This window comes from Elaeis guineensis, chromosome 9, assembly GCF_000442705.2.
Source record: "Elaeis guineensis isolate ETL-2024a chromosome 9, EG11, whole genome shotgun sequence".
In the NCBI taxonomy this organism is placed as follows: domain Eukaryota; kingdom Viridiplantae; phylum Streptophyta; class Magnoliopsida; order Arecales; family Arecaceae; genus Elaeis; species Elaeis guineensis.
In genome coordinates this window covers 8089018-8106148 of record NC_026001.2, presented here as the reverse complement: position 1 = coordinate 8106148, position 17131 = coordinate 8089018, and the positions used below count along the sequence as shown (strand labels likewise).

Below are 17131 nucleotides of genomic sequence, written 5' to 3'. Positions count from 1 at the left end.
TATAAAATTATATCTAAAATAATGATTAAAATATTTTGAAAGCATCTTTTCTAAAATTGATTCACATCAAACTAGGACAATCTTTATAATATAGGGGGTAAACCCTATATCAGAATAACCTTATACCAATTTGATGTGAACTTTTAATCATTATAATTTCATATCTAAATCAAAAATGTACATATCATATATATTAATTTTTAGATCTAAAAGATTTGATTTTATTATTTCAAAAATAATTTTTAAAACTAATCAATCTCGTGCTAGGATAACCTTTGCAGTATAGGAGATAAACCCTATACCAGGATAATCTTATATCAGCACAAAATTGATTTTAAATCATTAAAATTTTCAGATCTAATCTAAAAATTAGATTATATGTATTTTTAAAAAATCTGACTCTGATACCACTGATAGTAAACAGGGTAGGCAGTATGTGTAGATTTTAAAATTTTGAAAACATGCAGCAAAAAATAAATCAGGTTAAATCCTTTAACCCCATATGCAAGATATCAGATCTAAACCTACTCAAGCTCAGAAAAAAAAATATAATTAATATAAAATTTTAAAAAAATATGAAATCATATCTCATTACTTTTGTGTAGGTAGAAATTCACCGCTTCAAATGATCTCGGATTCGTAGAAGATGGAGCCGCATATGTATCCAGCCTCTACGGATATTTATCGAGATCAATCTTGAACTTTTCTTCTCGTAGAAGATTCTTCTTCTCAAGAAGAACCTTGGCCTTGAGGACTCTGATCAACTCTTTTGATCTTAACTGAGAGATTAACTCCTTGATCTGCAGCCTTCTTCTTTTTTTCCTCGATCCTTGATCTCTAAGTCACCAAAACTCCTTCTAGGCATGTGGAAGAGAGAACACCCAACCTTTAGGCATGGAAAGAAAGAATATGAGAGAGAGGAGGCGTGGAGATGGAGAGAGAAAAGATTTTTTTGATGAAAAATTAATTACTAAGAAACTCTAGAGACCTTCCTTTAAATAGACATAAGTCCTGACACATATTAGGAACCCTGTCATCTTAAAAAAGGTAAATCCTTATCTCATAAGAATCCTCTACCTTTTAAATATGATTTATACTAAATAAAATCAGATATAAAGGATAATTAATTAATCCTTTAAAGCATGTACAATAGCCATCTATGGAATACATGTCAGGTGGTTGGGACGCCAACTCTTGGCACCCCACAAAGGGATCTCCCCACAAAGGGATCTCCAGCCATAAGACTCTTTTGATCTTAACTGAGAGATCAACTCCTTGATCTGCAGCCTTCTTCTTCTTTTCCTCGATCCTTGATCTCTAAGTCACCAAAACTCCTTCTAGGCATGTGGAAGAGAGAACACCCAACCTTTGGGCATGGAAAGAAAGAATATGAGAGAGAGGAGGCATGGAGATGGAGAGAGAAAAGATTTTCTTGATGAAAAATTAATTACTAAGAAACTCTAGAGACCTCCCTTTAAATAGACATAAGTCCTGACACATATTAGGAACCCTGTCATCTTAAAAAAGATAAATCCTTATCTCATAAGAATCCTCTACCTTTTAAATATGATTTATGCCAAATAAAATCAGATATAAAGGATAATTAATTAATCCTTTTAAGCATGTACAATAGCCATCTATGGAATACATGTCAGGTGGTTGGGACGCCAACTCTTGGCACCCCACAAAGGGATCTCCCCACAAAGGGATCTCCAGCCATAAGAGATGGGGCATGGACCCCACCCTCTCTCCTTCACGCCATGACACATAAGAGAGGGTGGGCCCCTCTAAGATATGGTGCTCAATAATTTTTAAAAAAGAAAAATTACGCCACCTATTCTTCCATCTATTCCACATGCATACTTAGAGATAATTAGGAGATATGGAAGAGATAATGTTAGGATAATTATGTCAACTAATTGACTTAATTAAATTCTCTTGGACTTATAATTAAGAGTCCAATTAAATCCAAATAAATTTAGGTTAGGTTCAAGGCTATGGACTTGATCAAATCAAAGTCCCGAGAAGAATTAGGTTTAACCATGTGCTAGCATGATTCTCATAAACCTAATAGAGTTTCAAATAAACTTTAATCCAATTGAAATTTTATATGTCCAATTGGTAAATTCGAGATTAAATCTCTTAATGTGTGACCCCATAGGTTCCATTCTATCTGGTAGTGAGATATATTATGATCTCTATCACAATATCATCGAAATCCTTTTTGATGGATTGGAATATTTTCAATTCTATCCTTCGAGGGCCATCGATCATCAAGATGACGTCCGATGAGTCTCACAATCCACCAATGATACCTAGCAGTATGTAGTGACGATCCAGTAGAATGAAAATACGAACTCCTAGGTGCAGTTATCGTATTATTTAGTCTTTCTATCATGAATCCCGACTTGACGGAGGTCATGGAGAACTCGTCAAACTCCATCGTCAGTCTTATGTAAGATTGGCTTGATTCGAGTTTATTTGTAAATCCCATGAAAATTCTTTCTAGTATTCATACTTACTTTGGCCAAAGACTTTCTGAACTCAATCTTGCAAATCACATAGGACTTCTCCTTTTTTACCAAGGTCGATAAATTTCATCTAGGTGCATCCTACTTCAAACAGCGAACCTGAACCTACTGAAGCCAACATACACTGCAAGGACCCGAATGGATGGGGACAGTCAAACTTAGTAGTCTCGCTGCGAATAGCCAATATCACCGCAGGTCAAAGGACCACTCATACCACTGCAGCATCGAGAAGACCATTGACAAGTGAGTAGACATCCATGTGGTTCTCGTATTGGTCACGCTCAGTGCAAGTTGTTCTCTAACAACTACCTGCACCTTCACTCCAGTGTCTCTACATTGGAGACCCAAGACTCATCTGTCCATAAAGGAGATAAACCGTGCACCGATCTCAAATGGATTGATCACTGTCCTCCGTGATGATTCTTTGATCGGGAGTATTTAAAAATTAACTACTAATTAATGTATGTCTCAAATTCTTAACTCTTTAAGAATATATAAAAATCATTTTTGTTAATTTTTAAGATAAATTATGAATACATAAACATGATTGGAAAGAAAAAGTCTTTTATTTATAATGAAAATATTACAAGTACAAATTTAGATTCTGAAAATACATAATGTGTCAGTCAATAATTAATTTTTAAGACACAAATCTAACAATTATATTTGTTTATACATTGCCACCAAACAAAGTTATAAGCCTATGATTAACAAAAGGACAAAGTGTCTCTCATGTTGACCGATCATCTTGCGCTTTTTTATTAGTTGATCAAAGTCTAATTTTCAAGTTTCCAGATCGTATATTAGAAGCACTAATAACTATTGACTATATTGATAATCTACCTGGTGCACTTGGAAGGATTTGGTTGAATGTAGCCATCAACTTGACCTAAGAAGAGCAGAAAGGATCACTCCCTTGAGTTTTCTTTGTGTCCCAATCTTTCAGGTTCCAACCATGTGTCATTGTGTTTATTGTTTAAATAAATCAGTCTTCCAAAATGTGAACACATTTTGGAATCTTGAAGAGGAATGGGATTTATTTAGCTCATGACTGACTCAACTGCTCCGATTTGACCAAGGGGAATTAAGAACAGAGCTCTGCAGCCCAATAGAGCTGAATCCGTTCCCCACCATCTCTTGTAAAAGAAAATAATCAGATTGGCCAATTTTTTGATGATCTCTCTGATGAATATTGTTTGCAGTAAAATGGTAAGGGGATCGGGAACTAAACAATAGTTACAATATAATCTTCCTTCAAAGATCTTGGAGAAAACCTGTGGGTCTAACCTTCTTCTATACTACAAAATACTTTGGACTGACAAAATCGTGATCTTATTTTTGTCTTTTAGGACCCAGGGGGGGTTGCAACAGCCAGTGTTCAGATATTATTAACTCTGAAATTCCGGTTCTATTTCCCTTTTATGGTACCTCTATAAACGTTACACCTTCTAAGGTTCTGAAGAATGTATCTGTATGTCAGAAGGAAAAATTGGAAAAAAAAAAAAAGAAAAAAATCTACAATGAACTTGTAGCAAATTAGCTCTCTATCCATTCTCAACAAGAGGCAGGCCGAATAAATGAAACATTGCGATATGAGACATTACTAAAACAAAGTATTGACTCTACTTCCTAAGGCCCCACGTCATCTTGTGGACACAAATCCTTTGTTGGTCTTAGACTAGAACATTCTGATTTCCCAATTCGGTAAAATAAAATTTGTCAAGGAATTAAGACAGAGAATAAAGCTCCTTCATTAGTACAGAGATTAATTTGCCAAATAAAGGATGAAAGATAATAATAGAAGTGCTTCAGCCTGACAGCTCCTGGAGAACGACAATGAGGGCAGATATGACTTGTAGATCTCTAATGTGGATATTCGTGTTGGGCAGAGTAGTTCTTCCATATGGAACATCTGTGCTCATGCTCCAGCTGTGATAGCACGCATCAAGTGGCTGGTAGGCAACAGGCAAGCTATGGATCTTATTTGAGGTCCATGGATTACTAATTTTTCGTTAAGTTGAAAGCCGACTTTTGTCAGCATTGAAGCTGTAGAGTTGAAATGGGTTTATAACTTACTCTAACCCGAGGGGAGGGGTTGGAATGTCGAGCTGGTAGCTCAACTCTTTGGTGATCATCTGGTAGAGAAGGTGTTGTTCTATGCGATTCTCATTTATAGGGGCTTCAGACGTGAGGGTTTGGATATCGTCTTATACTTCAAGAGTGGCAGCTAGAGGTCTTTATGATCTGTATCGAAGGGAGTCGGCTAAGAGGCTGGATAGAGTATGGATTTAGAGATTCAAGGTTCATGGGAAGGTTGGATGGACATCTCATTTTCTTATCTGTGCTATAGGTTAGAGGATGAGATGGTAAAGCACATCTTGTTTCAATATTCAAGAGTTGTGCAAGTTTGGTAATGGACTAGCTTTTTTCTAATGATTGTTCACTCAACATCGTCTATTCAGTCCTTCCTTGAGGCACTGTGGTGGAGTATGGGGGTGAGACCTTCAGGTTGTTGAATATTAGAGTTGCTTATATTGCTTATCACATCTAGTTGGCTCGGAATAATGGTGTCTTTGAGATGAGATAATCATCGATGAGGTTTATTTTGAAGCAAGCTCTGATTCAGACCATCAAGATAATTTATCCAGTGTTTACTAGCATGACTTGGATGACTTAGCACACTTGAGATTCCCTATCCACTCATGCAGCAATTTAATAAGTTTTCATCACCAGAGATCTCTTATCTTTGAGTTTCCTTGAGATCAATTTTAATAATAGTATGATTGGTAGCAATGGCATAGCTGAGTTTATTACTCAAGGTCCGGACTTGAGGGTTATAGTGGCTGTAGAGAGTCATCTGTTTGATCTTACCATCACAGGAGCTAAGTTGTAAGGGCGTGGGTGGGCATCAGGAATGCAAGGCAGCTTTTGGGAGCTAATTGTCTTATTGTCAAGGGAGATTTAGTTATTGTGGCAAGTTGGATGCGAAAACAGGTTAGGACAATTGCTATACATCCATTTTTGTATGATATCTGGAGATTAGTGAGTGAGTGCGCCTTTGTTGACACTAGATATACCTATGGTGAGGCGAGCAGCATCATAAATTTAGATGCTAATTTTATTGCTAAGCATGTCTTATGGACAGATGCAGCGGGTATGTCCGTGCCGTTTTGGGATTTCTTTGTTTTTTTCTTTTCTTATTCTTTTGGTTACATCCATATTCGTACTCAGTCTAATTTTTTTCAAAAAAAATGTTCATAAAATATCATGTGCAGGTGGTACATAAAAATGATGATGATGAAGGATTTTGCTACGATGCTTCAGAAATATTTTAATATTTTAATATTTTTATTTATTTTAAATTATCGAATTAAATATTGATCGATTTTAAATAGCTAAATGTCTCTGGCTGGTGCGGTAATTATTTCGAAAGTTAAGGTTCATTTATGCAGCAATTTTTTTTTCTAAACGATTCTCCGTCCGGGGTTGGGTGTTGCGCCGAAGGCCGGAGGGAAGAAGACGACGGAGAAGCTATGGCCGGCCGGCCGGCCGGGAGGGGAGAAGACCGCGGGCCACCGCCGGCGTGCTGGAGTGCATAGAGAAGAAGCTATGGGCCTGGGCCGGGGCCGGGGTCGGGGTCGGGGCCGGGGCCGGGGGGGTGGGAGGGGGGAGGTTGGCGGCGGCACGAGCACGGGGGGAGGAGGGGCTGCGGCAGAGAAGAAGCAAGAAAGGGGGGCCGCGCGATCGCTGGAAGGGGGTGGGGGGCGGCAGCACGAGCAGGGGGGAAGACCGCCGAGGGGGAGAGGCCGCGCGTGGGCCGACGACGAACGAGCCGCGGGTGGCCAGGGGGGCGCGGGGGGTGACCGTAGGCGGGGCGGGGGGGCGGACGACCCACGGGTGGCCAAGGGCGGATGAGCCGCGGGCGCCAGGGGGTTGGCCGCGGGTGGAGGACCCGCGGGCACGCGGGGTTCGGGCCTGCACGCAAGGGGGCACAGTGGGGGGAGAGGGGTTTGCGGACGGAGGAAGGAGGACCAACGGTGTCGGGGGCGCGGAGGTGACCGCGGCGTGGAGAAGCAGAGGGAGGCGGAGGGAGAAGCAGAGAAGAAAGAAGGAAAAAAAAAAGGTTCCTACGGTGCCCTTTATAATAAAATATTATAAAGGAGCACCGTAGCATTTGCCTGATGAAGAAATATCATCTCAAGAATTATTCTCCATGCTTTCTTCCCGACGTGCGAAGAAGATGATGCCCGCAAGAAGAGTAGCACCTACTTACGAAGATTCAAAACTTTCCTATATCTCCACCCCGGCGCCGCCACCTCCTCTGTTCCCGAACGCCTGCTGGATGGTGATGCGAGCTGATGGAGCAGTGGACGCCGGCGGAAATGCTGCTATCGCTGGGGATGGCGGCCGGGGACGGCAAGGGGGAGGCGACGAGAAGGAGAGGAAAGAGCAAGTATAACTCTCGAGTGTTAACCTGTTTCTGAAACTGAAACATTGCCATTCCAAATAAATCGCATTTTCTTTATCTAATTGCAAAGATATTATTATAGAAAATCAAAGCCTGCGATAGTTGAGTAGGTAACATAAAGTAAAATAGTCCACAAAATAAATATCTATAAATAGATGACAGGACTACATAGAGGAATCCGAAGAACAAAAGATATAAGAGGGGACACGCTTAGAGAGGAGGCCGATGCAGTGACAGAGAGAGCACAAAAGTTGTCGCTTAATTTGGCCTCTTCTTGGCGGTACTTTTATTTTCTTCTGTTTCTTCTCAGTTGGAGAGCTGGTCCTCTGTCCCATGTTCACCTCCATGCTCCTATATTAAAGCCAACTTGAAGGAGGAAGAGGAGAAAGGGAGAGGACAAGAGAGAGTAGGATTAAGGAAATGGAGAACGGTTCTCTCCCCCCTGGTCTAATTGTTTCTATTGATATATACCTGAGAGACTGGGATCATGATGTCCACTTTGAGTTGGTACCAGGAAAATGCTATTGTTTCATGCTATTTCAAGGCTTCGGCACCAAAAGCACGGAAACTTCATCCTTCCATGCTAGGTTCGATGTATCTTTATAGATGGCCACCCTTTTTTCTTTTTTTTTGGATTATAGATGGCCACTTTGATGCGAGAAATTATTAGTCTCTTGACACACTACACATACCTCTCCAAGGCATTAACTACGTTCACACCACCAGCGGAAGAGTTATATATGTACGCATGCTTAATAGATTCTTCAGCGAGTTTCCCGTATTTTTCCTCCTTTTTCTTTTCACTTCTATTTCTTTGTATTATTATTTTTGAGCTCCTCTTGATTCTTTCTTTGACTAAGCATATTTCAGACACTCATGCTCCAAGAGATAGCAATATAGGAAGCATATTGATGGAAACCAAGCAAAAGTCTCAATTTATGTAAATAAAAATAGAAAATTATGAGACAAATTCAGTTGCTAAAATTTCAGCAGTCAGGGCCAGATAATTGTTTATCAAATCGATATTAATGATGTGCACATTTAACTAAAGTTGTCTTTTGGTCTATTAGTTGCTAGTAGGCGAAGCTCCAATAAACAGAGGAGAGCAGGTCTCTCACGTTGACTCTTGACGGTTTTTTGTTTTTAATTAGTTGATCGATGCCTTAGTGGCAAGTTCTTTGCACCAGTTTTTAATTACCAAGTCAATTTTTCTTTTGGGTACCATTTACCAAAGTCGCAAGTTCTGCTTATTTGTCCATGTATAAGGCTTCGACTGTATGAACACATTGATCTAGACTTGCATCGGTATCTAAATTTTCTCTTCCTGGTGCAATTTGTTCAGTGTGCCATGAAATGAATGATGTTTGGCATTCAGGGAATGCTACCCAAATAATGCTGGCAGTTACTTTACCAAAAAAAATAATAATACTAGCAGTTAAAAATCTAACTGATAACCATCACAGTAAGTGAGAGAGAGAGAGAGAGAGAGATTTGACTATGATTTTACTTGCCGACCCCAGGTAATTTGGAATTAAGCCTTAGTTGAGTTGAGTTGTATTAAGCCTTGACTATGATTTTAACCACCTATCCATGATACATACTTACCTTAATTATCACCTGCCAATGTTGATATTCTTATACAAGATAATATATTAATAGAATTTGCAACTTAATCTCGCTGTCTGCAAAGAATAGTCAGGAATCAAAAGATGGAAGAAATTTGGAAGTTGACAATATAATCTCCTCACCGTAGTTCAATAAATTTCTTTTTGGTGCCTGACAATCCTCTACACAAACAAGAGGTTTATGAATTTTGACACCGTTTCAGTCTTTGAGAGTCTTCAGTTTTGAGATAGCTGTTCTCTTCCTTTCCATTAGAACAGTCAGCACTACTTCTGTGATTCCGTGGGGCACCACAACATCAATCATCTTACCCCAGAACTTAAGCCATCAAGAAGCACTAATAATCTCTTAAAACAATTTCTCACACCTACCCCATTCACCAGCAAGAACCAAGTTACTACAGGCACTTTAAGCTCACTGAAGTATGTTATACGAAATATTTTTTTCATGTTAGGGTCTACACCCCATAGCATTACCATGTCCCTATACACATCAGACCTAAGGTTTTGAAAGTGAAATGCATTTACCAAAAACATAAGAACCAACAATCAAGTTGTAACAAATCACCTCTCGATGCTCAACAAGGAACCATAATGGAGGAAGCAAGCAGCAGAAACAGCTCAACACCATATGGGTTAACTACCAAAAAAATGATTAAATTTGTCATTCATGTTAAGAGATTGGTGTCGTGCTTGACGCTACTTCTTTTGGCCGCCATATTGTCTTCTGAACACAAAGCAATCCTTCATCATTCTTTGAGTAGGTCATTCTGATTTCCCAATGCAACGATTTTGCTATGCTCTCAACTTCATTAATAATCTCTGCATTGTCCCTCACAAGTAGCTTCCCTTCTGGTCTCAATATCCGGTCCACTTCGACAATTACTGGCAATAATTTGCACCTGCAACGTAAAAGCACGGCCAGGCTAGAGATAACATTGTTGAAGAAAGAGGGAAATAGGGTTCTTTCATTAGGTTCAGCATAGACTGATTGGCCACATGAGACAGATCAGATATATGATGAAAGAAGGGCATCAAAATATCTCATGTGCATCCAGTGTTATAAACGACAAAATATCATCTAATGAATTCTTCTAGCACCCATTTTACGTGACAAGAAGGCAGTGATACTTTTGACAACATAACAGAAAAAATACTAAAACCTAGTCATGGAGATTCAAATCTTAAGTGCCATGCTTAACAAATCTTTGATGACATTGCAAGCTTAGTCAGAAAGCCTAGATTTCTGTTTTCAGCAGCCAAGAAAATGTCCATTAACCCAATTGCAGTGTTCAAGTGACAAAGGACTCGTCAAAGGAAGGTGGTTTTTATGGATATATACTAGCAATACTAACCAAGATAGCACCATGGGATGGAAATCATTTTAGTTCCTGAAGGATGAAAATTCTTAAAAATCAAATGTTGTCTTAATTTGTTTGAACTTTATGGGAACAATTTTCTATTGCTAATTATAGGTTCTATATGCTGAAAAAGGATAGCAGAGTATCTTATTAAGATCTCATGCTTCTAGACTGGATGGACTAGTTGTAGATACGCAAGAATAATATAAACAGCATGTAAACTGGAGAATAATGTACAAAGCTGACCTCTTCTTTAGCCTGGAAAATAGATGGTCAGCATGGAGAAGATCGTATGTTCGGGGATAGGTGCTGAATGATTCGCACCAATCATGATACATCCCAAAAAGTCCGCGTTCATAAATAACAGGAAGTGTATCTGGTGAATCAATTGAGACAACATTCATAACCCACACCTTCTTGTCTCGCAAAGCAGCGGCAAAACTGTCAAAAATTATAACAGAATGTACAATTAAAGGTGACAGCATAATAGGACTCACAATTAGAACTCAAAAGGCATGTTTACAAACAAAAACACTGGTAATGTTTACAAACAAAAACACAGATCATAGTAGAAAATATGACTTAAACTTACTCGAAAAAATTCTGTATGGAGATGGATGATATCATCTGGCAGTAACTAAACCAAAAGCACAATTTGATAGAGAAATAATAGTAAAACTGCTGAGAGTCGTGCTTATGTACTCAAAACTCTAATTAGGGCTTTTAACAAATGGTGGAAGGAAGCTTGTCTTCCTTCTCCATTTTTTTCTCAAGAAGATATAGAAATAGTAGGTTGCCTTAGCTTCATACGAACACTGACTGCAAGATATAGCACATTAGTTCAACCTCAGCCAATTATTCCAGAAGTTCCATTATCACTAAAAAGGCATCTCAGTGCACAAGGTTCACACTGTTGCAGGGTCTGGTGAGGGTCAAACATATGCAACTTTACCCGTGCAGAGAGCCTGGTTCTGTGTTTCGAACCCAAAGACCCAGGTCACCATGAAGCAACCTTAGCTTTTGTTTGAAGGCCCACCCTCTACTAAGAAATTCCATTATCAATCTACATAAGAATTTCTTGACATGGTAAGCGATAACTAGAACAGTTCTAGTTGGTCCCATATTTGCCAAAAACTGTAACCATCAAGCCATAGCCCAACAGTTTGGCTTCATGAATCCAGATTCACCTCTTGTTCATGTAAAGGTAAACCCCCAATGTTCAAGCTTTTCGAATCCTTGCTGGTTCTATACCTATGATCTTAAAATATGTAGGAACTAAGAAAATTGTGAACTATGATCATACAAGAATTACTTGAAAGAGATGGATGATGCTCATTGTTCAAGCTCAAATACAAACTAGCAAATTCAGTGTAGACCATGATATTGACAAACATTTAAGAGGAAAATTGTCAATATTGAGCAGATTGGTGATCTAGATATATGAACTACTATTTCCATCAAAAAGTTATGCAGCAGTTTCATGATAAAATATATTAAGCAGAATCCTAGAATATGAGAAAAACTGCAAATCCAATTTGAACCAAAAATTGCTGCAGTTTGCTGCAAATACGCATGCTTTTTGCTTACCCTCCATATACAGATCTCATGTCCATGACATTCCTCACAATGGTCCAGTTTATTCCCATTCCATTCAGATATGATTTGCTTACAACGCGCTTCCAGTGTTCATAGTCTACTGCAAAGTCCTCAGGGGCAGGTTTACCGTAAACCCCAACCTGTGAGCTATTTAGCCAGTAAGGTGCTTTTTCCAACCTTTGTGGCCATTCCTCTGGCCATTGAGATCCACGAACAGCAGGACTCACTGGCAGTTTGTGCATACATGCTTGCAAGGGGACATTCCTACACAAATATTAACACATTTACGGCACATACATTGCAGGAGAATGAAGCAAGCAGGTTAAAGAAGCATAAAATCTACTCTGTAAACAAGATGCTTACCAGGCTGCATCTGGATCGTCAGATTCTTGGCAGAGCGGAGGGTTGTTTTCTGTTCTTTTCTCGTAGCACTCATTATTGGTGGGCTTTCTATATACTGCTAAACCCACTTGGTTGACAAATTCCTTTCCTGTTTTATTTACCATTTCCCAGCACATGGACTTTGTCAGCGAAGACATAGCTGTCATCAATTTTCCACATAAATCACAAGTTAGTCCTGCCATCAGCCTGGTATCCCAGTATCTTCTGCTCTCCAATCAAAGTAACAATTAGAATTGAATGGATATTCTTAAATTCTAGAGGCTCATAACTCTTCAATAGGGGTATTACATCATTCAATGGCCTAGGAAAATCAAAATATTATGGTAGATTTTGAGGTTCTCTTGCCAGCAGTTTGCTTTTACTAGATGATCTTACAAAATTCAGAACAAGAGAATGATTTTCATTAAAAAAAATGGTATTATAGATGCATCCATGGAACACATAAATGCAATCAATTGTTTGGTGCAGATTAGCACCAGCCTATTCAGCAGAAAGAGTCCTATATTATAAAAGAGTCCCATATTATAAAGTGGCTCTTGAGAGTCAAAAGCCTAGGCCAGCTTCATCTTGAGATACTTGGGGTCTGTTTGGATGGTTGGGCCCAAAATCTCATAGGATTCATGGGTTGGGTCAATACGATCCGCTAAGTTAGGCTGGACTAGGCCTATTTTTATTAAAATCCAGCAAATCACTGGAGTGGGCTGGCCCGAATCCCATAGGGAGAAAAAAAAGATATCAGCATCTTTTTTAAAGAAATGAATTCAGCAATCTGTCTTCAGACTTCTAATTATCAGTAGCCTTTGCAATCCTTGTCTTCGCAACTCTACATCAGATTTTCAGGTATAATTGAAAACATAAAAAGGAAAAAAGGAGGAGAAAATGAAAAAGAATACCACTCCAGATTTCAACATCTTCTTGAATATTTTGGTACACTGGAGTAGCAGACCAGACAAAGTAACCGCCGGGCCGCAACAGTCGATTGAGCTCCAGCAAAAGCTTTCCACCTGCAGGTTACCATATCGGTAGTCCCAAAGATTGAATGTCTGCAAAACAAAGAAAGTTAATGCTAAACATTGAAAGTACCTTCAATGTGCCACGGGACCCTACAACGTGCACAGTGAACAACATCAAAGACCCTGCTGGGGAAGGGAAGTCTCTTGGTGCCCATGACTGCTGAGATAGCAGGAATTCCTCTTTCAAGAGCAAATTGCACTTGGGCTTCATGCTCATCCTTAGGAGCAAACGACATGGTAAGCACATCTCTTTCAAAGAGATAGCCTCCAAAGCTAGCCACTCCACAGCCGACGTCCAATACAACTCGGCTTGTCTTCCCCCATGCTATAGCAGGCACAGACTGCAACAGAGGAAAAAGGATAATGACATCATGCTATGCATGCCCAAAAAGAAATTCCAGTAAATAAATATCTTTCTTTGAAAAACAGAACTTCAAAAGCGATTATCAGACTATATAAGTATTAAAAGAAAATATAAAATTGCATGTACAAAATCAAAGTTGGAAAACAAGACATTGTGCAACATTAATTGGGCCACATAAGTGAACATGTTTATGTGAAGGAGATTTATGGACTATAACTTCCTCATTCTCAATACGCGTGATATAGGATAAAACAAGAATGGAGGAAATATCTCATGGAAAGAGCATGATTCTGCTGCAGGCATTTTGTAAAACATAAGCACTCATTAGCAGATACACCAGACACATACAAATAAACAATCGACAAAAGATAGGACCACACTGACAAGGAATCTTCCCAGTAAAACCACTTTAATGGAACCGGCAAATGAAAATGACTGCATGATGTCCTGGCTGAGAGTAATGGGTACATAAATTGATCATTGACAAAAAGAGGACAATCCAGATGAATATGAACCATGAAAATATCATTAGGAATGAAAGGCAAAGTACCATAGTGAGACAGGAAAAATGATCTATGGAGCCAGAGTATACAAAGCTAAGAAGCAAACCTCCTTGATGAAATCGATGTAGCGGATTGCACCATTCTTGAACTGAGTTCCACCACCAGGAAAAGTAAGGTACTCTCCAGTAACCTTTACCCAATTTTGGTGCCCCTTAAAATCTGCAAGCGTGGTATGAGGGACATTGTGGTACCATATCTGCAGTAAATTTTAAAACTATGTTTTTTATGTGAGCTAAAACATGAAGCAGTTATATGTTAGTATCAAAAACTGCGCATGTATTACATACCTTATCCCTGCTATTCGGCCATGCAATTTGCTGTTTATATCCTTCTGGAAGAGGGACAAGGCAGGTCGGAGCCTCATCAGGACAATGCCTTTCTCGATGTTCAAAGTGCCTAGTGGATCGAAGCTTCTTGATAGCTTCCTCATTGTCCAGGCAAGGTATATAATCAAATGCCGTAGTGACATTACAAAGTTTCCAAGTGTATGCCACATTTTGTCCCTCTGATGAAGAAGTAGCTTGCACTTCCTTCTCATTCCTCGACTCTGCAGCCTGAGTAGACCATGCCCCATTCTGAGTATTGGTCTCATTTAGAAGCTCTGACTGAGCTACATCAGGAAACACCTCGCCTGGAAGTTGATCCTTTGTCTGGTTCCCAGTTTTGATGTCTCTAAAATTTTGTTTAGCATCCTTGTCTTGGTTTTGTCCAACCTCCTGCTCTAATTGGCCTTGATCCTTTCCATCCTGCACTTTGTCACCATCAGGTTCCTCCTTTTGCATGGGTATCTTGTCGCTGTCTGATTGTTGTTGCTCGTTGCTTTTAGTTTCATCAGTTTTCTGTTCAAAGTTATCGGTTTGCTCATCACTTGCAGTTTCATCGATATTACCATCAGTGTTGTTGCCATCTTCCTGTTGCTCATTACTGTTAGATTCATCAGGATTTTGTTGTGGATTCTTCTTTTGATCATCATTTGCTATTTCACCAGGATTTTTCTCTTTGTTATCTTCCTGCTCATTGTCTGCGTTTTCAGCAGAATTTTGTTCTTTGCTTTTGTCTTGTCCATCCTCCTGACCAGTGGTATTCATGTCACCACCTTCTGAAATTGTGTCTTCACCTTTCTTAGCTATTTCTCCACCTTCACCCTTCCCATTTTCATCACTAAAGGCCCGGCCATTTGATCCATTTTCTGAATCATCCTCTGTGCTTTCTTGGCTCCTCTTTTCCGTGGTTTTCTCTGGCGCATTCTGGTCCTGGGCAGGCTCAGAATCAGTTTCATTTGGAGACTCATCCTCATCAATGTTGGCATCCTTTTTCATCACACCATCAGGTATGTCTCCTGAAGTATCCTCAAATTGCTTAGAATCAGTCTGAGAAACCTGTTGTTTGCTCCCTGATGAAGACATGTCGACAGGAACTACAGTTGATGATGTCATCATCCATACCCCCACCAAGCAAAGAGCAACAAACACGATGAGGGTAGCCGTTGAGCATTGCGAAGATGACCTCCTATTGTCGGTCCGTGGGCTTCTTCCAAATGCCATTATACATAAAGACTCCACTTAAAGAATATATCTGAAACAATGAAGAAAATAGTCAAAAATGAAGATCAATTCATTACTGTTCCTACTCCATTTCCACATCGATTCCCCACAACAAATACAAATTCTTGATAATTACTGGAGATGTAAAGAAAGACGGCAGCAAAGGAGATATTCCTAAACCAAGAAATTTATACAGAACATTTGCCAAAACAGATCTACTAAAACTGGACCACAAAGGAAATGACTCAACCTATTACCCCAGCTTCCAAAATGTCAATCTTATAAAGGAAAGTCCCATTGTTTAAAAGGACAATGCTCGCTAAGAAACCAGATTTTCACCATGGCCATTCCATCAGACAAACATATAGATAATAACCTTAAACATATAGATAATAACCTTAACGAAGAGTAGATTATAACAACAGCAAAGCAACAGAATGCCTGACCGGTTAAATAGCTCTTGATTTCTATAGAAGACATTCAGCTAGAGAATATTATTAGCAAGCAATGAGATCATAAACGCCATCGCACATTTGTAGAAGAAAACTTCCGCATTGTATTAATGTCAACAGACAAAAAGAAAAAAGTGAAATCTGAAAATGAAAACTGATAGATGATTAAATAGATCAAAGAAATTAATCGACGGAGCCATGATATCGAAAATTTAAACTTGTATTATGAAAGTTTAAACGCTCCAGATCTGCATCAAATCTTCCCATTGCATTAAAAGATACAAATTATTCCAAGTGGAATATCCCATAATAAAAAGAAATTCACTTAAGCTCCTACCATCCAACAAAATAACACTCAGAACCATAAAAGAAATCCACACAAATATATGTATCACAAATGTCACAAAAAACAGTAGCATTTGCCACGACATAAATTCCGCATAGAATCCATCAGAGAACCTAAAAGATCCATCTAACAAGCATTTAAAAATCCAAAAATTTCATGAAGACGAGGAATAGATGCATAGTTAAAGATATCGAAAGCAGAGAAAACCTAGGATTTACCCTCAGCTGGAAGCACTCCGGATCTGGAGAAAAATAGAAGGAAAAAAAAAAATAGAACAAAAGGGCTTCCCCGATCGCAAGAATGGGACAGAGGAGTCGGTCCTCAATAAAAGCTGGGCGGCTATGTTCTAAGCCTCCCTTTTATATATATATATATAAAAAAAAGAGAGAGAGAAATTTTCTAATTGAAACATTCCATTTTTATTCTGAAAAATATCTGCCATGTATTTCGACATTTTGAGGAAATTTTTTTCTAAAAAAAGGTATTTCTTTCATTTTATATTTATTTTTCCGATGGCGGGGAAACGGACGAGGGAGTGGAAGCGAGGGAGAGGTGGCTGGCCACACGAGTCCCGTTTTCGAAGGGGCTTCGTGTCAGGTGTTCCTCCAGAAGAGTTTAACGACGGGAGCTGAAAAGGTGGAGGGAAAAACGTTTGCCGACGTCAGCAGCGCTTTCATCTTTCGTTTTGGGGAAAGACGAGGTTAAGATAAAGTGAGGCGGAGAGAGAGGAGAACGGTGTGTGGTGTGGAGTGGACAGTGCACCGGCAAACAAGGAGTGTCAGCCTTTTGCTACCTAAAACCGACAGGAAGAGGATCAGGCTTCGACAGAAATGCCCTCCATCTAAATTTTCTATGAATCCAAGACATTA

At 39.3% G+C, this 17131-nt stretch overlaps 1 protein-coding gene across 1 annotated transcript; it reads right to left on the bottom strand.

Moving 5' to 3' along the window:
• Positions 1–9024: 9024 nt before the first annotated feature.
• On the bottom strand, positions 9025–16634 carry LOC105051807 (probable methyltransferase PMT26). Its single transcript, XM_010932420.3, has 9 exons — positions 16481–16634; positions 14208–15495; positions 13967–14116; positions 13064–13334; positions 12874–12984; positions 11942–12119; positions 11570–11842; positions 10229–10423; positions 9025–9523 (listed from the first exon to the last, which is right to left on the bottom strand). The coding sequence occupies exons 2-9, from the start codon at positions 15462–15464 to the stop codon at positions 9295–9297; spliced, it is 2664 nt and encodes an 887-aa protein (XP_010930722.1). The 5' UTR covers positions 15465–15495; positions 16481–16634; the 3' UTR covers positions 9025–9294.
• Positions 16635–17131: the final 497 nt, after the last annotated feature.